The 22,554-nt window shown below is 38.2% G+C and overlaps 1 protein-coding gene across 36 annotated transcripts in view; it reads left to right on the plus strand.

The window, feature by feature from the left end:
* CADPS (calcium dependent secretion activator) overlaps positions 1-20,430 on the plus strand; it is a 312,099-nt gene extending 291,669 nt beyond the window's left edge. For all 36 annotated transcript variants that reach the window (XM_075574751.1, XM_075574755.1, XM_075574740.1 and 33 more), the window contains 2 exons: positions 16,013-16,117; positions 19,255-20,430. In XM_075574751.1, coding sequence (XP_075430866.1) covers positions 16,013-16,117; positions 19,255-19,434 — 285 coding nt within the window. In that variant the 3' untranslated portion in view covers positions 19,435-20,430. The remainder of the gene's footprint in view (positions 1-16,012; positions 16,118-19,254) is intronic.
* Positions 20,431-22,554: the final 2,124 nt, after the last annotated feature.

The following is a 22,554-nucleotide window of genomic DNA, read 5'->3' on the forward strand; positions in this document are numbered from 1 at the left end:
AACCCAACGTTTCGGTCCTGGCAGTGCAGCCCCTGAGGAAGGTCCTGCCAGGACCGAAACGTTGGGTTTATAGTGTGCTGTTTTGTCACTGCTGATACATGTCTTTTTGCTATATCTGAGTGTTGCTGCTTTTGTGCCTTCTCTTATGGGAAGACAGGGTTTATATATATATATATATATATAAAAATAAAAGAAGAAAAAAAGCGCCAAATCCTAGTGCATTACTGTGCAAAAAACGATATATTTAATTCCCAAAAATCTCAATAAAAATGAACTCACAAACATAAAACAATTAAAAGCATTGTATGAGATATACTCATGCTCCTAGGAACAGGAAACGCTGCTCTGCTACTGCTCTGCTGCTGTAATCACTCCGTGACTCCACTGGATCAGAATGCTGCCTCCGTTGTTCACCGCCTGCAGGAACTGACGTATCAGGCACTCCGCGATGGTCTCTCACCGGGTACACACCACCAGATGCTCCTTGGTTCCCACGGGGACGGTAGATGCCGCGGACCAGCGGATGACGTCACGGGAGTTGTACTGGACACCGGATCGGTAGAAATTCGTAGCAGTTCAGTGGCAAGCGTTTGTGAAAGTCCACTGCACACCTTCCCTACGCGTTTCGTCAGATTAACTGACTTCTTCTGGGAAGGGAAGGTGTGCAGTGGACTTTCACAAACGCTTGCCACTGAACTGCTACGAATTTCTACCGATCCGGTGTCCAGTACAACTCCCGTGACGTCATCCGCTGGTCCGCGGCATCTACCGTCCCCGGTGGGAACCAAGGAGCATCTGGTGGTGTGTACCCGGTGAGAGACCATCGCGGAGTGCCTGATACGTCAGTTCCTGCAGGCGGTGAACAACGGAGGCAGCATTCTGATCCAGTGGAGTCACGGAGTGATTACAGCAGCAGAGCAGTAGCAGAGCAGCGTTTCCTGGTCCTAGGAGCATGAGTATATCTCATACAATGCTTTTAATTGTTTTATGTTTGTGAGTTCATTTTTATTGAGATTTTTGGGAATTAAATATATCGTTTTTTGCACAGTAATGCACTAGGATTTGGCGCTTTTTTTCTTCTTTTATTTTTCTATGCAGGTGGAGAGGGAGTTCGTTGTGCCCTTTGAAAGAAGCTGCCTGTCTGTCCTATTAGTGCTACTGATACTCCCCAATCATTGGACTTAATTTGTATGGACTCCATAGGACTATCTGCATCTAGCAGATTAAGGAAAGTTCACAGCACCACACAAATATTTTTTTGTTTAAATTGTATTTAATAGCTGTTTTTTATTAGACATTGACTGTTATGCAATATTGGTATATTAATTTCATTTTTTAAGGATATATTGGAATAATTTTTTATTTTTATAAATTATATTTATTTAGCATTTAGATACCAATATATTTCTGGTTATTCATACACTAGCGCAGACCACTATTGTAAATATATATATATATATATATATACTGTATATATATATACTGTATATATATATATATATATATATTATATATATATATATATATTATATAGTGATGTCTCTGTCACAGTGTAGGATCTTGTGTCCCAGATTAAGGCAGGAAACTTAGTATTTCTCTATATGGGGTTTATTTACAAGGATAAATAATACACTAACAGGCCCACCGTTTTTTTAAGTCAAAACAAATCATAAAATAAACACCTACTCCTCTTAGTAGACTAACTACACATGCAGTTTCAGCCCTTACTAAGCTAAGCTAAGTTGGTTGCCACCCCAAAACAGGTACTATTGTAGCTAAACATATACAGACTCTGCACACAGCAATATAGTGTTCTCTTATCTGTAATTCCAGGGTTTGGAGCAGACGTCCCCACTTCAGCACAGTCTCGCGTCCTTCCTTCCTTGGGGAGCTCAGACCCCACGATAGCTCAGAGAATCTCTCCTCTGTAAGTCCAATGTTAAGGACAGGACATCCCTGCTTCAGCATGGTCTCGCGTCCTTCCTTCCTCTTCCTGGGATTAACAACCCCAGCAGGCTCTGCGACCACCGTCCAGCGAGCCTGGGGACTGCCAGCTTACACATCTTGGGAGAACTCTTCTCCATCGTCCCCCTTCTCTGTGAACAGCAGTCTCTCTCAGTGTGTAGTCACTTCATGAATTTTAAAACTCCATGTGCAATCAGGAGTTCAGCCTAGAGACAGTGATTGTATCAATATATACACACACTGTATATATATATATATGTATACACATCATCTTCAGCCCTTGTCTATCTACTGCTGGATGAAGGCCTCCTCAATGATCTTCCAAACCCTACAGTTGTAACCCTCTTCTCCATGTTGCGCCAACAATTTTTCTGATTTCATCCTCCCATCTTTCTTTTGGTCGGCGTCTTGGATCTTTTCATTTCCCTAGGAATCAAGTCGAGTACCATTTTTGTCCAACGATGGTCATTTCTGCTTGTAATATGTCCGGCCCACTGCCATTCGAATTTCTCCACCCTTGTGATAATGTTACCGACTTTTGTTTGGTTTCGAACTCATTGATTCTTTGTCTTGTCTCTTCGGGTAATTCCGTAGCATACATCTTTCCATACTTCTTTGAGGTGTCTGAATAAATATATATATATATATATATATATATATATATATATATATATATATATATATATATATATATACTGAGTTAAGTTTTGGTGAGTAAAAAAAGTGACAGAAACCGTCCACAGCAAAGTAATTATGCAAATATTGTATTTACATTTATATATATATATATATATATATATATATATATATATATATTCCATTACTTTGATCTAATACTATTACATTAAGGCTGGTAGACTATTTAGCAGTGCACTCCAATGAAACTCTATACATATAATGGAGCTACACTTATGACTATTAGAAAAGTGACGCCCTAAGACCATCTTGGAGGTGGCGGACCAAAAAATGGCAAAATAATATTCTGAGACTACAATGTTTAAGTACCTACGGATTTGCAATTCTGCATTTTTAATACCGTCGGCCGGGCAAAATAGGGAATATGTCCATAAAATTAAAAAAATGTGTTTAGTAAATCACCTAATGGTTCAATTATCCTGAGCTCGGGCAACACAGGCAAACAAAGAACAAAGCTCAGCAGAGCAAGCTTTATAAATGCTGACCGGCAGAAACACAGGTCATCTAGGAAATTGGCTTGGTCTTCCCTTTCTTAAATAGCCCCCCCTGAGAATGCATTGTGTGTATACCAGAGACAGAGAGTATATTTCCATTCTGATTAACATGTATATTAATATTAAGTAGTCTTGTATAGATGTATAATTACAAACAAGCTAATATAATTTTTTTTTTTTTAAACATTATGAAATCTTCTTTCCAAAGTCTAGGTTTTTTTTTTTCTTTGTCAACTCCCCATTTCATCTTGAGGTGAGAAGTTGAATATTAGATGGGTTTTTCAAAATGGCACCTAATATTTTCTAATTTTCCACCATTCATTCTTAACACTGCCTAATGTTAGTAAACAGAGTGCCTGCAGCACAATCCCTGCTGCTCACAGCCAGGCCCTCCTAGATTGGCAAAGTTAATCTTCTCTTTATAAGCGAGGCCTCTATATTGCTCCTCGCCTTATCCAGCTCAAGGAACAAAAGTCCAAAGGCCCCTTTTAAACCAGAATCTCCCACATAGTAATACATACAATTAAATTGTAAGCACTTGTTAAGCCTTTCAATGCCAAGGGGACATGGAGTGCTTTGTAAAGCAATATGCTGCAGTTCTCTCCAGCTCGAAAGATGTAGTAAACGCGGACATTGCATTTATGTTTGGGGTCCATGTAGAATTGACATCGGTATAATCACAATGCCCTTGATTTGGGTTAATTAGAATAAATCCAGGTGATGTTAATTTGGGAAGCCTTATAATCGGCATAGAAGCAATAACTAGTAAATGTGCTTTTCTTTAGACAGAAAATGGGTCCAGATTATAGGCCCCTCCTAAAATTCATTTAGAATATGTAGTTATTGTTAAACAAATTGAATATATAAACTTTGCAGAAAAGGGCAAGAGGGTTATTTGCATAATTAATATTCAGCTGTGTTTACTAATTGTTAAGTGATAAGCTTAGTTATTTTCAATCTAATTTTAGCATACCACTGTTTTTTCCCCCTTTCTAATGTTCATAGATCAGTTTGTATCTGGTTGTAAAATGTGTCAGTGCACAATTATATCTGCACAATGTGTTTTTCAGTTCATAGAACAGTAGTGATTATTTTGTCTTTAAAATGTTAAACCAGCAGCCCCATCTGGCTGTTATTTTTAAATAGTTTTTTTTACAGGATAGGCATGATGGGGACACTGGTAACTAACCCGGTAATTATCTCGGGAACCAGTAAGTCCCCAAAAATGTGGTTCAGCTCCAGACGCCCCCCGCCCTCTCTCTTCCCCCCTCCCCCCCAGTTCCCATCCTGAAATATTTATTCTGAGAAAACAAGAACAAAAAGTGCAACATCTAGGGCATTATTTAATGTACAAAAAGTTAAAACAACAAAGCTGGAGGTAGAAAAACCTCACAAACATCCTTGTAAAAAGCGCGTTGCTGAGTGAAATACTCAAATAGGAAAGTCCTCAGTGGGATGCACTTCACTCGGCCGTCACCCTCTGTGTAGGAAGCTTTCTCGCAATCGCTTCTGGCGTCTGACGTCTACAGCAATCTCAGGCTCCAGGTGAGTTATGGATGTTCCTATTGGTCGCTGCGTCTGCACGCTCCGCTCACGCTCTCACCAGAGACAGCGGGAGACGGTGTCCGTCACCCGTTGCGGAGGCAGGGTGAAGGAGGATTCCCTTCACAAGTGCAATTAGAAATGCTGAACAAACTTCCGACGTGTTTCGGAGCAGCTAATGACTACTTCAGCAGGGGGCATTTGCTCAGCATACAAATCCCCTGGCCTTTATAGTGGGGCCAGCCAATCCTAGTCAGCTATATGAGTTTTTCTGTCAATCAATTAATTGATTAAAGCTGTGCTCTGGTGAGAGTGTGAGCAGAGCGCACAGACGCACTGGCCGAAAGGAAGGTGTATCACTCACCTGGAGCCTGGGTTATCTGTAGACGCCAGAAGTAATTGCGAGAAATCTTCCTACACAGAGGGTGACAGCCGGGTGAAGTGCATCACTCAGAGAACTTTCCTATTTGAGTATTTCACTCAGCAACGCACTTTTTACAAGGATGTTGGACAGTTTTTTTTACCTCTAGCTTTGTGGTTTTAACTTTTTGTACATTACATAATGCCCTAGGCGTTGCGCTATGTATATATATATATATATACAGTCAGGATAAAGGTTTTAGATCTTACTGCACTCGAGTAGATAATTACAGAGGGTGTAGTTTTCTTCGTAAGGTGCAGGCAGTTGGAGAGAGGCCGGGATCCCACTTCTGCCACCAAGTTATACTTGGAGCTGGGTCTCTTTGGTTGCCGCACTATTCTAATAAAGTCTTACACAAGACATTTTTGCATAATAAACTGTTTATTTGCAGGCTTTATTATGTAGTTTATTCTGGTAAAATGACTTGTGTAAGACTTTATTAGAATAGTGCGACAACCAAAGAGATATCAAGATATCTCTCACTCCCCCTCTCCCTCCCTCTCTCACTCCCTCTCTCCCTTCCTCCCTCCCTCTCTTTCTTCCTCTCTCTCTTCCTCTCTCTCTCTTCCTCCCTCTCTCCCTCCCTCCCTCTCTCTTCTAGAGTTGGCCACTCCTGCCCTGTAGCAATGAGGGCATGACTGAGGTTAGTGGGTACAACAGATGATGGTGTACTTATTTTGCATCCAGGAGACCTGAATGTAGGTTGAATGTTGTGTATACTGTAATAGAGGGCTTAAGTTCTGCTCCCCTTATAATGTTAAGAAATAGTCATGTAAAATGTAACATGTGCAGAATTGCAATCTACATTTACAAACACTACAGCGTTTAAACAGAAACATATTGTAATGAATGAATCCATCTATTCTACCTATTCATCTATGGGATACATTTTCTAAATCATGTGTAAGTATCCAGTGCTTTGCTAAAGCCAGTCTTAATGTAACAGTAACGTACTGTAGTAGTTTTGAAGGTAACAAGACATACATGCCCATATCTGTTAAATTATGCTTTGCCTCCTGGAGCTGGAAAACACCTTGTAGTCTATTCACTTGAATGGACTACATGTGTCTTCTGGAGCAGGAGGGTATCAGTGCATCGTTGCTAAATTATGTCTAGGAAGATACTCATATCGGTAATTGATTTTTATTGATCATGAGGAAGGCGAACACAAGCTACCAGTACATTTGCCCATTATTTCTTATAAGGGGTAAAAAAATGTATTTACTGTCTCTAGTAAATGCACATAAGATTGTTCCTTGGATCGGTGTTCTTCCTATGTTTTAACTTGGGCTCACCATATTCCTGTATAACCCTTGCACTTTGCTAATGTCAACGGTTAAGTGATATTTACTGTACCAATTTGGAAAACTCTACAATTAACATTAATGAATGCTGAATAATCCTCTTGTAAATCCATTACTTTTCTTTATTTGTATTTATTTGTATAAAATAGAGTACCAGTAAAGATACTTGCATATTGCAGTATATGAAGATATCTGTAAATCTAGATTGTAACAATAAAACGTATGACATGAATAGTAATATGAGTGAAGTGGGCAGCTCCCAAATGTAGATAATTATTAACGAACAAGTCATAGTTTATTACCTTTAAGGAATCATTGGTTTTGGCAAGAAAACTCTACTACGTTGAATAAACCTAAACAAGGCTTGTTGGTGGTTAAAAGCAGAGATCTCGTCCACTCATTGTTTTTCACATAGATGTTTTTACAGAAGTTGAGCATCCTTGGGAACTGAAACGCCCGGCTCGCCACAAACCCCGGGTTTCCGAGACACTTACCATTTTAGCTGCCAAAGTATCAGTTCTAATTCAGGAATTCCAAATTGCAGCTAAATCCCACGGGCCATTAGGTAGCCACAACGGATGACGTTGTGGCTTCCTATTGAATGACTACGGGCACCATCTTTGAAAATCCAGGAGGTAAACTAACATAAAATGGTAAGTATCTCGAGAACCAATGGCTCGACAGAGTGTGTCTTAACTCTGGAGGACCCCGCCCTCCCGTTTGAAAATAGGAAATAATATACTTTAGACCAGACTAAGGGACGTTTTCTATATACCCCAAAGCACCTGATTGGGTGTGATTGGTTGAAATCCCTTATTCAAGTAATGTGTGTTTTTGGCTGATCGTAATACGATTGGCTGATTTACGGTGTATAGAATAATTGCCTAACCCATGGTACAGTATGTTCAGTCCTTTCATACTTTTTTTAATAACATTTTGGTATTTAAAAAGCTTCAGCCCGAAAGATACTAATAGCATTCATTGTAGATTTTGATACCTTGATTTAAGAATCAGTTGTAAAAAGCACAAGTTGAAAAAAAAACCTAGAATAATACTTGGAACCTGCCTAAATATTGCAGCCGGAATTTTTTAATTAAAAATGTGCATTCATATTTAATGACTTGAATTGTAATACTGTGTCTTTTATATTTAAATGTTCCCTTGAAATGCATAAGCAACAATATAAATATTACACATATCATGTAAAAGAGTTGGAAACAACAAGGGGTCTGTTATGTTTAGTTTCCTTCTCACTGTTCATTCCATTGACAGGGATATGCACAACACTTACGTTGCTAGGATAGCGAGAGCTTTCTGGATGTTTTGTATAAATGCCTGTAGCCTTGCGTCTTGACCAGGATGTAACAACAGCTTCTGTTTACTTATTCAATCCCTTCTAATGCTGTGGGTCACATGGAAAATCAAATGGGGCTTTTCAGCATTTAAAGGTTTAGCTTAACTGTGTGCTAGCTCTGCACAAGACGGCAACTTCATTACAGATACTGTACCAAACAAACATACATTTTAACATACGGTACATTTACCGTTGTCTTATGCATCATTACGTTTATTAACCTATCACTTACTAAAGTAACAGAAACTTAATATACAAACTTAATACAATTACATTACCACTAAAACATACTAATATATACATTTACTATGTATGGGTGGGCACTTTCACTGGTGTTTTGGTTCAAAAGAAATGTGGTGCTTTGTATTCTTTAAAAATTATGGGGAAAATATTTGGAATTTGGTGGAAATGTTTGGAACATCGAGTTTTTTTTGTGCAAATTTCATTTGGATTCTAAAATGTGTTCCAAAGTTGGTGTGTGTGGTAGTATGTGTGTGTCTGTGTGTCTGTGTGTCTGCTTGCCTGGGTGCTCGACACCAGGCGATAATAAAAGCAAAGAACAATTGGACGACACTTGCGGGACTTGTGCAGAAGTGAGGTTTATTGCACCAACACTTCAGTCCTGTCCCGGACCTGTCTCAAAACATAATATATTACAAATTATGCATAATGTGAAGTTGATCATTGTAAAGTACAAGTGCATACAGTAAACTCACAATTTGAGGTTTGCTATATATATATATATATATATATATATATATATATATAAAATCAATAGCTTGCACTCAAAGTAACTAATGTAAAGCAGGTGCTAGTCTCAAACAAATAATAAAAACAATATTACCATTCTTGCGTCCGGTAAGAAAAGACTGCACTCAAATCCAGTATTCCAAAAGATCTGTATTAGGCATATTGTACAAAAATTGGGTTTGGTTTGGGCGGCCAATTTTTGTGCAATATGCCTAATACAGATCTTTTCTAATACTGGACTTGAGTGCAGTCTTTTCTTACTGAACACAAGAATGGTAATATTGTTTTTATTTTTATATATATATAATTATAATTTATAATTTATAATTTTTCTATTGTATTGATACATTGTGAATTTTGTGGGGAAAAGATCCCAGATCAGTGCTTCCAAAACCCACTGAAGTGGTGATAGGTTTGTCTTTGAGTAGTGACTGTTTATAAATCTCGAGTACGATGGCCTCCCGGTACATGTGACTTAATATCTATATAAAGGAGAACTGAGCCCATGAACACGTCGACATTGTGAATTTAGTTACCTTAAAATTCAAAAAGCTAACTCCTAAAAAGGGTCCCTGTGGGCATTTCAAAACAAATCTGTGTACCAAACAACAAGTCAGCTCTTTCTCTGAAGTTTTTGTAATGTAATATATGTCTTCATTTTAAATAGATTGGAAATACTTGGATTGGTTCAAGTTGGAAAGCCGGTACTGAAATAAGAGGTCACTGGTGTGAGTTACTATGGTAATTGAGTAGTATCACCAATAGTTTTGCTCTCATGAGCATTAAAACACATCATAATAGACAAACAACAGTGGTTAAAGCAAGCAGGTAGGATTACTATGTCCTTTTGTCACAAGTATAAAATGTCTTGTAGTCAGTTTTAAAGACTTCTCAACCCCCAAATGCACCCCACAGTCACATGCTGAGTAATTTTGTATGCTTAATCTCTAGCCCTTAACTAGAAGCTTTCTGCTAATTTGAGGCAAATGGGTATTTCTGACACTAAATGGGGCGCTAGCTTTGACCTAGAAAAACAAATTCAGAGACACTACAAGCATAAAATATTCTTTCAACTTTTTTCTAAGGCCTTTTCAGTGACACAAAATAGCTTTGACTAAACTACGTTGTACTGGATTGCAATAATAAAAAAAAAAATTACTTGCTTGAACATCTCCACTAGAACTTCCTCATAAAACTTGTCACTTCAGATTGCCATCAGCCACCACAACAATAATCATTTCATGCCTATTGCTAATTGCAAGCACAGCTGAGACCCAGCATGGTTCTCTTGTACAGTCCCAGGCCTTTATACCAGCTTCAATCTGTTGTGTAGCACTTGTTCACACACAAAAAAAAACTACCAGCAAAGGCAGAAAGAGGCAGAGTCACAGGTTTCTTGTAATCCTGCTTCCCCGCTGACATCCCAGCCCTATAAGCATTCCTGGTTTTGTCCTTCTCTTTACAAAAGCTGAAGGGACCTTAAGCTACTAGTATGTAAGCTTTTGAATTGAGAATACAGCTTCTTCAGGTGCATTAAGCTGCAGTGCTGCATCTGGTTTACAAGATTCTGTATGCAGCACCCCCGGGGTGCGCGACGGCTTCCTGTAACATGTAAAATATGAGTGTGAACTCAAGGTTCATGGCAAGGAGCAGGAGGTCACGTTTCCATTGAAATCTAACGAAATGAAATGGGGGTTTGCAGATGTTCTTGTGTATGTGTAATTACACCATCTCCTCAAGAGCAGAGGAACTCGGCACAGTTATTGCTAAAATGTGCCACAGTCAGTGTGTAACTTGCAGATTTATTCATATCAATTTTTGCAATTGATATATTCAGAGACAAGTATGTTATATCTGCTACCTTACGTTTGATAGCACTTTGCTCGCCCGCTGGAGAGGAATATCCGGTACAAACAAAATATATCTGTATATGCCATTTTTACCGGGGGTTATTTTGTTTTTATGAGGTTTGGTGAGTTTAAAACTTGAAAGTCTGACAGGGTTAATAAAAAAAAATAAAAACAATGACACACCTCGACATGTCACTAAATCAGCCCCAGTCTCCCCAAAATCCTATCGTATTGAAAGTGCAAGAACCAGAACTATAATGTGAGCTTGCAAGTGAGCACATTAATTGTTTTAAATGTTCCTTACTCCCCTGTCAGGTGTGTTCCTAAAGTTGTAGTCTGCTGCATTAAGCCGCTTATGCAACTGACTCTGGACTGAGGTGGATGCAGAGAGCCTGAAGCCCATGGAAGATTAGAATAGCATGTTTTTACTTTTGGACTCACAGGCTTGTAATTGGTTGCTGGCGCTGCATTGTGAAGCTGAAGCTTGTGGCAAACCTGATTTATAGTGGGTAAAATAGTGGCTTTTAAAGCTGCAGTTCAGTCTCTTTTTTTTTTTTTTTTTACATTTATTTTTTTACTTCAATAGTTTCATGTGTGCAATCTTTAATTAACTAAAGAACTATATAGCTGCCAGTCAATTCGTTCTCCATGTATTGATAGGTCGACATTTGGTGACATATTAAAAGCTGGGATTTGTTTATAATCTGTTTGTCTGTCAGTGGAAGCTCATGAATATTCATGAGCACTCCTGCACTGACATGTGCTAGAGGGAGGGCAGTGCTGACAAAGGGGTGTGCCAGGGCTTGTGACAGGACATGAAGGGGCAGTGCCTTAGCAAATGGCTGTTAAAATAGAATACAAGAAAATTGGTCTTTCAAAGTTGTTTTTTTAAAAACAGAAAATGCTAAAAGTATTTTTTCTTACTACAGAACTGATTTATTAAAAAAACACACATGCAGGATATTAACTGAACTGCAGCTTTAATACAAAATGCAAGAAAGAGTTCTTAATTGTTAAATGACAACATACTGTGATCAAACGGCACATATCTCAGAAAGCCCACTTACATGTCTAACCCGAGAATTTAAATATATGGAACTTAATGTCAATTATTATTTGTGTGTGTGGTATAGATTTACCTCTCACGTGCTTCTAACATATATTGAAATCCATGATGGTACTTTTATTTTAAGTTATTTCTTTCAACGTGTGATTTATTCATTTAAAGTACATCATTTATTTATTTATCCTTTTCTTTTTTTCTTTAATTTTTTTTTGCAATGTCTCTTCAGTTCTTATTAATTTAAGAGCTAAACATTACTTGGACTCAATAGACCCCCAGAATCTAATAATTATAGTCTCCATACAACAAAACGAGGTATAAAATAGCACTATATGTTGTGTTTTCTTCATACATTTCAGTGGGAAGACAAATAAACGACCCATTAAAATTTTAAAACTAAAATAGTATCTGATGAAGCTATCTGATTAGTAAGTTTTACAGATCAAGAGGAAGACCATGTCACAGCATATTAAATAGTAGCCAAAGTGAGATTAAAAACCCTACTGATAAGGGAATAACATTGTTATTTATAGTGTCTTGGTGTAGGCAGAATAATTTGTTAGCGGATTCTTTGAGGCAGTTGCCAAAGATCTAAATGATGATTAAATGCTTGTAGTTAAACACCTGCTCCGGCTCTTGCTTCTGTCTGTGCATATAGGCAGGACATGATCTCCTATTAATGGATACATACTCTCTTCTGGAGATCTGCCGACTTGCGAAGGAAGTGTCAAATTTCATTAGGTGTCTTCTGATGGGTCACCAACCCATAAGAGGGTTCACATGGTGGCCTTTCCATTTCCGCGTTCATAATTTCATGACTCTCTCTCTAAAGCTCACTGCTCACACTTTACACTTCAAAAATAAGTGTTTTGACCAATAAAAGGAGTATTTGATCAGCCTAAGTAAACTAATTAAAGTATGGTGAGAATACGGTATAATAAATAAATGTTTGCTCAGTAACTGGATTATAAACACATTTTAGATTCCTTTGGACTACTTGGTTAAGAATGTACTATCTGCCATTGTAGGAATCTGCCTGATATAATTCACAATAATGTGCACTGAATCTCTGAATTTACAAATATAACCAAACATTTATAGTAGTAATACATTGGGGGTTATGCACAAAGCAGTGATAAGTGTTTTTAAGTGAGATAAATGCTTTATGGCGCAATTTATGGTGCAAATTTTTTAGCAATGACTGTGTTTTGATGATAAAAAGCCTTTTAAGCGCGATACTGCAGTGTTATCACTGCTTTGTGAATCGCGCTGCACGCAATATTGAGAAATAAAGGCATTTATCTCACTTAAAAACACTTATCACTGCTTTGTGCATAACCCCCATTGATTGTTAACTTGCATTATAATTGTAGATGACATTTAGTATTTCTACGTCTATGTATACAAAGTGCTGGCAGAAAAGCGAGACTAGGCTGCTTGTGCATCAATGCTTGTAAGTTTGTAAGTGATTTATACACTGGATGTGATTCAGATAAACACATTATCCTTAATATTTGACCAAACGCCAAAGCTTTATTTTACTATACTAAAATAACCACAGATGACATACCTTGTGCACTCGTGATAAAAAAAGGGAAAGGAATTTAACACAGATGAAAGTCTAAAAGATGTAAAGTTTTATAGTATTATAAAATATATTTTACCATTATATATAGATTGCAATGAAACAAAAAAAGAAACCAATTCCCATTCTACAGTTAGATTACTTTCTGAAACGACTTACTATATTCTAGCGGAAACATTTACAGTAATACAGAAAGTGTATGTATACATTATATAGCATTTGTAACGGTGACAGACTAATATGAACAGAAATGATATGACTTGAATTGGTCCTTTAACCTTGCTTAATATGAGCTGTTGATGGGAGATACCAACTTTGGTACACCAGTTACTACCAGAGAAGCTCGACACAATCTCCACTGCCAAACATTCCTGGCCTCTTGTAGTGGAAGGTCTAAAGCAGTGGTTTCTAACATTTTTTATGTTAAGGAACCCTACGTGAAATTCTGAGGAACCTCCAACCATCTCTAATAGCAACTCTGTGATCAGATGCATTGTAAATTCTTCTGTATTTGATGCAATTTTCAAATGACCAGGGAACCCTCTACGGATGCCCGCGGAACCCAGGGGTTCCTAGGAACCCTGGTTGAAAAACACTGGGCTAAGGTAACAGTCTCAGAAAAGGGCCAAAAAAATGAAAACATGAACATTTTCTTTAACTCACAGACAATCTCTATGCGAGTTCTGCATTTATGTAGTCTGCCAAAAATCTGGAAACAAGTTTTGTTTTGCTACACCTGAGAAAAGTAAGATAGATGATGAGTACCGTTTTTATATGTAATGTACCAAACCAATAACTTTGACCAACTATCAGTAGTGTATGTACTGTTACTAGTTGTTTGAGTATGTAATGGTTTATTTGGGAAATTACTAATTTTCGGGAGATCTTGTAGCGTTCGTCATTAAGAAACCAATTCAACAACTACTGCGCAGAAATACCGATGATACAAAATGCTCTATTAAAAGGCAATTTCCATGCTATAGTTTTTCTAGAACACTAATATTTAGTAATGTACATACAAAAGCCAAAGTGCCATTACATGATAGAACTATCTCTATTTCTTCTCTAAGAGCCGATTGTAATGGGAGTTTGCAATAGTTACAATTTAAACTTACAGTCAACTTTCTATTCGAATGAAAAGATATTACACTGATTTTTGATAGGTGCAATTGTAGATTTCATGGGGCTCCGTGAATATTTCAGTGTGTTGTTGAATTTGTCATTTAAGTACAAATGAATGAACTCATGTATTTATGAAGACACTCTTAGGGCCTTATTTGATATAGTCCCAAGCAGCCATTCGGGACGTTTTCAGACAGAAAATCCCCTTTTATGTAAATAAGGGGTTTTGGCCTAAAAAGTCCCGAATTGCCTTTTTGGACTATATAGAAGCGCTTAGGGTGATGTAAACAAGGGAATACGACACCAGCAGGTGAGTTTATAGGAGTATAGCGCCATCTATATACATAGCGCCTCCCAGCAGTAATACACGCAACAAAATAACAAGATGCCTGGCGAAGAAGAATCGGCACCATTTGTGTTATTTTACTGTATGTTTCCACTGAGCCTTGTGGTTATTTTTAACATTGAGCTGAAACCTTTAAAAACATATATATTCTGCTTACTAGATTTTTACATAAATATGAAGTGTCATTTAAAACAAACAGCCCTAGCCATACCAGAAATGGATGGTCTCGTTTTTAGCAGCCGCGGTGCCGTAGAGACGTCGGTGGGGTCTCAATAAGAAAAAAATCTGTACTTTGCCATTTACATTTTTTGGCCATCAACAGCCACTGGATTTCACGGATTTTGGTCCCTTGGAGGTTGACATCTGCGAATTAAATGTCGTACAAGCCATATACAAATGTAGAGATGGAAAGTTAAAAAGCGGACTATTTGTAATAAAATACAAGCAAGCACGGTTTGTACAGCCCATATTATCTATGATGCAGAGTATTTGACGATTAATGGGGCATATTGCTCAGTTTAAATAAGATACATCTCTATTCTATTTATCTAATTTTAGTGCTATCTTGTGGACAGTTCTTTATTTTAATATATATATAATTGAGGCATGTTCGTGAACGAGAGTTTTGTGCCAGTGGATTGTGTGCGCCGACAAATTGTAAAACTGTTCTGATGTTTGTCAGCGTAAAATAAATAAATAAATGAATATATGAACAGTATTATAGAACCCTGGTGCCCAGAGAGACTTCCTGCACTGCAGGGTGGCAGGCCGCCGCCGCCACACAGCTCCAAGCATTTTTCACAGGCAAGAAGCAAAATTAACTCACATAGAGCAAAGTATGATTCGAACAGCTTGATCAAAGCTCATTCGTATGTATATGTTTTTTTCCTATTTTTCTGGTAATTTAACGTAAATTGACAAGTTGTACATCCAAAGCAAGCCAATTCCTTCCATTGAACATTTGATTTGGTGTACTTCAAGCCAAGGAAATCCTGTACGAGTATGTATTAATCGTTTTATTTTTTTATTGAAGATAGAACACATGCTATGGGCTAGGGGTGGGCAACTCCAGTCCTCAAGGGCCACCAACAGTTCAGATTTTCAGGATATCCCTGCTTCAGCACAGGTGGCTCAGTCTTCACCTGGAGTTGGCCACCCCTGCCATAGACCATGTGACTCAAGGTGTACAACTTTAATTTGGAACGTCTGGAAAAGGTGAGTCGCCAGCGTATTCAACCACCCAATAACTGATTCATTTCATCTTGTGCCATTCTTGGTAATTGATGGAGGGATTCTTGATGCAAAAAAACAATGCTGTTTAGAATTGACCATGTTATGGCTATAGAGGAGTGTTGAAACTTCCATGCAAAATCAGTGGTATTATCAAGACTAGAGAAAAATACGGTAAACTGACATGACTTAATAAAATGAAATCATGAGTTTGATATTGTATGTACTTTGTTCTGACCATGTTTTGTGGTTATTATTGTATGTCTGGAGAAATTGTGTCTGTTTTGCAGCAATGGTATACCAGCTCAATGAATGTTGTATGCACGTGGCTGACCGATCGCATGGACTTACAGCTCCACATATATCAGCTGAAAACACTTATTAGGGTTGTTAAGGTAAGTCCTATGCCTGATGTTACTGTAACTATAATTACCTGCATACATTATTTCGGTTCCTCTTTGGTAATGTAGATCAATAATATGGATATATCAGTCTTTATATATATTATATATATATATATATTTTTTTAATCTATTTTGTAAAATCGTATATATATATATATATATATATATATATATATATATATATATATATACACGATTTTACAAAATAGATAAAAAAAAAAAAAAACAATGCTACAATTAACAATTGATGTCTATAATAAATCCAAATGATTTATTGGCAAGTTTGTATTTGTCTAATCCAAATATTTTTTGCTCATTAAATTCCATTTTAAAATATGTTACAGGATCTAAAAGAATATATAATATTTACAGAATGGTAACAATAACTGCCTAAAATAAAGGCTAAAAAAGTGAAAGGAAAATATAATTTTGTTGAACAAAAATAATTAACAAAATTTAAATGAAAGCTATATCTACTAGTAAGTTAACATTTGAATATTTGATGAATTCAGATATTTGTTTTCACTTTATATGTATTTTAAACCATCATATTTTCCCAAGCATTTCAATAATCAGAAGAGCAGATTCAGCCATAAAAGAGAATGTTTCTGTGTTTGGTTTTGATGCAAATATTTCTTCACAGTATGTTTTAATGTATTCCATGATCATTAAACTAAATGCAAATGGATATTGTTCTCATACTGTAATTAGCTGAAGTCGTTTCTCTTACAATGGGTGTTTACAGTGAACTATAAGAGATCACAAAGGTGAGATAACATACCCTGGAAGTATATTTTTATTCCTGTGTGTGCGCGTCGTGGACAAATGATAATTATTTCAGTGTGAAATCGCAGTAGTTTATATGAAACAAGATCACAGGAGGGAAGTAAATACAGGTTGGACCATTTTAATATCATTTGGTGCTTTTTAGTACTTTTAAAATGTTTATACAGTCTTATCCTCACATGGCAATTTCAGGTCATTAATAAATTATTTTAGTGCTACGTGACCGATGTTTCAAGCGGCAAAGAAACGCCATATATTTGATTTTAACCTTTCTCATTTAGATTGGGTGAGATCAATTCTGAGTCCTGGCTTTTTAAAGTGATTGTTCTCAATTCTGCATCAGGAATATTAGAAGTATTATACATATACAGAATAATATCAGCAATACAGTACATGGCTTGAAAGATTTTGAATTTGCCTTAACAAGCGCTTGTATTTATAAGACTCATTGAAAATAAGAACGATGCCGGTGTTTTGAGACATACAACTTGATCTGGTTTATGATGATGTGTTGTTTTTTTTCTTGGAAGTTAGACATTGCATATAATTAGATGCTTTGTCACCAATCTTCGTGAACGCAAATCTGTTAAAGTGGGTTGTAGGATGACGTGTCCAACTTTTATATATGACGCATGATTACAATTCTTTAGTTGCTTTGACGTACGTCCTGTTCACAGCAGCTTTAACTCTTTATGTTTTGCAAAGCAATATACTGTAGGCCCCATCAGCTCTGAAATTGTTTCTGTGTGTTTACATAGCACTTTCAGTGGTTTATAGAATGCATGTTGAATTGCATTGTGTAGAAGTAGGGGTGGCCAACTCCAGTTCTCAAGAGCCACAAACAGGTCTGGTTTTCAGGATACCCCTGCTTCAGTACAGATGAGCCCCTTATTGAGCCACCTATGCTAACAGCAGGGATATCCTGAAAGGCTGACCTGTTGGTAGCTCGAGGACTGGAGTTGGCCACCCCTGGTGTAGAGAGATAATGTAAGATACAGTATATATATCTTACTTTAATACTAAAGATTTAACCACTTTGCTATGGAATTACCTTTTTCACTTGCTGGTTTCTATAAAGCAAAAAGAGAAGTACATTATCAAGTGTTTAAGTAAATGTTTTTGAAAGTAACCAATATCTGCCTATCTTTGCTAAGTATTCTGGAGGCATCCTTTGTTTAAACAGCTTACAATCAACTTTTTATTCAAATTAAGCTTTGCAGAGGGTTTTTTTTTAAATTCTGATTATTATCATCATTGTTTGGTATTTGTACCACATCAGCATATTCTATACAGGCAGTCCTCGGTTATCCAACGGAATCCATTCTGGAGAGTAGCGTTGGATAGTGAAACCGTTGTAAAGTGAGTCCCATTTTAATCAGTGGCAAGGAGCGTTGGATAACGCATTCAGGCGTCGAAAAATGGCCCGTAGGGTTGCATTGTAAAGCGTTGGATATGCCATTCGTTGTAAAGTGAAACGTTGGATAACGAGGACTACCTGTATTGCACTTTAAACAAAGTAAAATAGCAACAGCAACATTTAATGGTACACCAAGTAAGAAGACTTTGTCCTTTTAACTTAGGACACGCTGAAATGACGATGTCAATCATTGCATCTCTTTTGGGCTGCCTGCGTAGCAGGATATTAAAATATATCCCAGATTAGGGGAACCGCGAAGGGAAATACGTGCAAGAGAAATTTCCGATAAAATGTAATGTGACGACTGCTTTCTATGTTGATGCATGCTAGCCTATTTTCCAGTATTCTGTATCATGACATGAGCAAGATAAATAAAGTACAGTACAAACAACTTCGTTGTTAGGATGGATACAAAAAATCTAGTACAAAGAAAATGTGTAGGTTCACTGGGCGCGCTACTTGGTAACCCAATTAGGTGTGTTTATGTGTGGATGGCATTTAGGCATTGAAGGGTTAATATCACAGGAAAGTAAAGGGACTCATCACCCTATAAAACAAGAGTTGCTAATAAATTGTGCCTTTTGGGAACTTACAGTAAATGTGTTGTAGTAGGGCCATGTATGAAGCTGTAAAAATAGTACATTTGCAGTGAAATTGGTGTGAAAAGAAGCATTTAAAACATCTCTCTCAGCATCAATGTATCAAGCTAATTTTCACCTATTTTGCCCCACTTCCATTAGCTTCTAATTGGGGACTGGTTAAAAGGAGCCTGGAGGACATAGGGGAGGAGTTACGCACGCACACGCAATAATAACCCGAATCAAAGAGAAACCATGGGCTACAAGATATTCTCTAGATATGCCCTTTGTTTAACAATGTCACTCATTGCGTTTCTTTTCTCTTTTTTTTTTCTCATTCGGTTCAGAAAACCTACAGAGATTTCCGATTACAAGGTGTGCTGGACTCGACGTTAAACAGCAAGACGTACGACACCATCAGAAACCGACTGACCGTGGAAGAGGCTACGGCTTCCGTTAGCGAGGGAGGCGGCCTTCAAGGAATAACTATGAAAGACAGCGATGAAGAGGATGAGGAGGATGATTAAATGTGTTGTTTTAGAGGCCCACTTGGATGTAGCCTGGTAACCAGTGCATGTGTGTTATTCTGTTAGCCACATTAGGGAATTTTCTGTCCGCTCTAAATGCCCATAACAATTTTACCAATAGGATTGCCATTTTAGCTGTGTGATAATGACATAAGCACCTACATTTGGTCCATGGGTTTCCTAACTTCAAATCTATATGTCCATAAGCAATATAGAGCACCATTGTTTAATACTGTTAAACGAAATATATAGGAAACATGCTAGGTGTGTCCCTGTTACAATGCTTCATTACTGTAATGTATATACATTGATGGTAAATTGTTGTTAAAATGAGTGACTCCAGTAATTTCATTTATGTTGCGTGGATGCCAACTGCTCAAATGAATGATATAGGCTTTGTTTTTAAAGACGAGTGAGGCTACACCCAACGAGGTTTAACTATGGTGACTCATTAAAACCTGAGATTGAATCCATTCTTGTTTATAAATCACGCACTTTTACTTGAACATTCTGTTAGTTAAGTAGAGGTTACATATCAATGGATTAGTATTCTGAAACCACAACTGTTTAATCTTGTCATGATGAGCTACATCCGAACCGAACAAGTTACAGTTCAAAGAAGTTTTATGTTGAGGTCTACTCTTTAAATGTTACATTTTGTTTAGGTTTTAATAAAAGTGTATGTACAAATAAAAATTTAAAAAAAGACAACTTTAATAACAATCTTAGACTATAAACTGTGTTTATAATAATATACAATACTTATTTCAGTAGATTGTAACCTTGATTTACATTACTTTGTGTTTGACAATTGTTTTTATATCTGCCATGTACATTGCATTTTAACCAGTAATTGCATGTCACCAGGGTCCCCTCGAGAAGCTTTTTTTTTTTCTGTGTAAAATAGTGGATCCATCTAGCTTTTGCCTTACAAAAGCCTACAGTTGTAAAAGTGTGAGGACTGTGGCTTCTCAATAAATAACTATTCAGATGTCCTATGAGTGAATTCTTCCTTTGTTCTATATCTTGCTGGTGAGGAGTGTTTGCACATTAGGCCTCGGACATAGTACAGGCGCGCTCGCGACGGAGCACATGATGTCACGCGCGCCTGTACTAGAAGCGATCCGTGGCCTGCAGGGTTGCGCGACGGGGGCGGGGGCGAGGGCGTGCCCGTGTCATCACGTGAGTGGTTCACCCTCATTGGCTGAACCACACACGTGACCTGGCCGTCGCGCGGCAAAATCAAATTATTTTGTCTTGCCACACATCAGCCGCCTCGGCGCTCTCGTGCATGCCCACGCGTGGTCTATGGCCGTGCGTTGCCTCCTTGGCTTTTGTTTTCTAACTTTTAATATAACCACGGCCTTATACACATTTTATAATCCTCTGAAAATTCCCAGTTGTGTCAGAGTCCTACTTACTCATGTAATGGTCATCTTGACCATGGAACCTGGAAATGAAACAGTGATGGGGACATAGAAGACCATTTGCATTCCCAGGACGTACTTGAATACAAGGGATAAGACTCAATGTATTTTTTCCTGGTAAACCCCGGGTGGACAACTCCAGTCCTCAAGGGCCACCAACAAGTCATGTTTTCAGGATATCCCTGCTTCAGCACAGGTGGCTCTATGAATGGCTCAGTAGTTGATTGGACAACTCCAGTCCTCAAGGGCCACCAAACAGATAAGGGTTTACAGATATCCCTGCTTCAGCACAGATGGCTCAATCAGTGGCTCAGTTTCCGACTGAGCCACTGATTGAGCCATCTGTGCTGAAGCAGGGATATCCATGGAAACCTGACCTGTTGGTAGCTCTGGAGGACTGGAGTTGCCCACCCCTGTGGTAAACTATTTTTCTATATAAAATACCATTTGGTTACTTTGAACCTGCAATAAGTATGCAGCTTTCCATTGTCACACTGCAGAGTGCTGTTATTGTCAGTAAGAGACCAAAGTCGTCATCATGATATTTATTGAACACTTTAATTCCATATCACCACACAACCGTACTAAATATGACACACATTGCCACATGAAAAAGCCATCACCGGGTCATTTTTCCAGACAAACACTGCCTCATCTGTTGGCTACTCTGGTACCCCCACTAGTCCTTTATTCCCAGGCTCATTATACCACCATATTTAGGGATATACTTGTAAAAGCAAGATAAATATTACAGCTAGAAACTGCAAACCGTAGCACAACCATTTCCAGGCCTCCCCGGCATTGTTTGGCACTCCCACTACACGCACACCATACAAAGAATAAGTAAAACGCGTACCAAATGTAAGAACGGCAATAATGGCCCCAAGGCTGAGTCCCCGGTAGTCACGCCGGCGCGCATGCCACAGCCCTCTATGGGCCAGGCCCCAGTGGCCGTGTGGGCGCGCAAAGCACTGTGACGCGTACGCTGGCAGGGAAGACAATAATTTTATCTTCCCGTGCCATGACGCGGTCACGTGGCGGTGTGCAACCGATGGCAGGGCCCCATCATTACCGCGCACCACGTCATAGCCCCGCCCCCCTACAGACCACTGACCGCCGCTGTAGTTGCTGCACGCGCCGCCAGTCGCTGCACGCGCCGCCAGTCGCTGCACGCGCGGGCAGCCGGGTGGACCGGCGCCGTAGTCCAACCTATGCCACTAATGACTTTAGGTGAGAAATAAATATTCTAAGGGACGCACTCTTTCAATTTGTTATAAAAAAATCATTCTTTACACAGTCCCCAAAGAAATGTTTGAGTCAATTTGCATGTCTTTTTTTTTTTTAATTCATTATTGATATATTATGACACATCATAATAAGGTCTTGTTAGACCTTAATGAGTTCGTCTTGGAGCATCTCAGGTTTTAGATCCTAAATAAGTACTGCAATTTCTTTTAATGTTAGTGTTAATTTCCCTAGATTTAAAACCGAAATAAAACGACATTACATTTGTACTTTTCAATCCAGGTGGGATCATGGGAATGACTGGCTTGCCTCAAAATGTGATTTCATCTTGCTTTTCATTTTTAGGCATCACCTTACTAGGTCTTCGGCCTCGGTCCCAGTGGTTACGGCTGCGCACGGTATGGCGTGCATGGCGGGAACAACATACGCCCCTCTATGGGGCAGGCCC

The sequence above is a fragment of the Ascaphus truei genome, chromosome 17 (genome assembly GCF_040206685.1).
Source record: "Ascaphus truei isolate aAscTru1 chromosome 17, aAscTru1.hap1, whole genome shotgun sequence".
In the NCBI taxonomy this organism is placed as follows: Eukaryota; Metazoa; Chordata; class Amphibia; order Anura; family Ascaphidae; genus Ascaphus; species Ascaphus truei.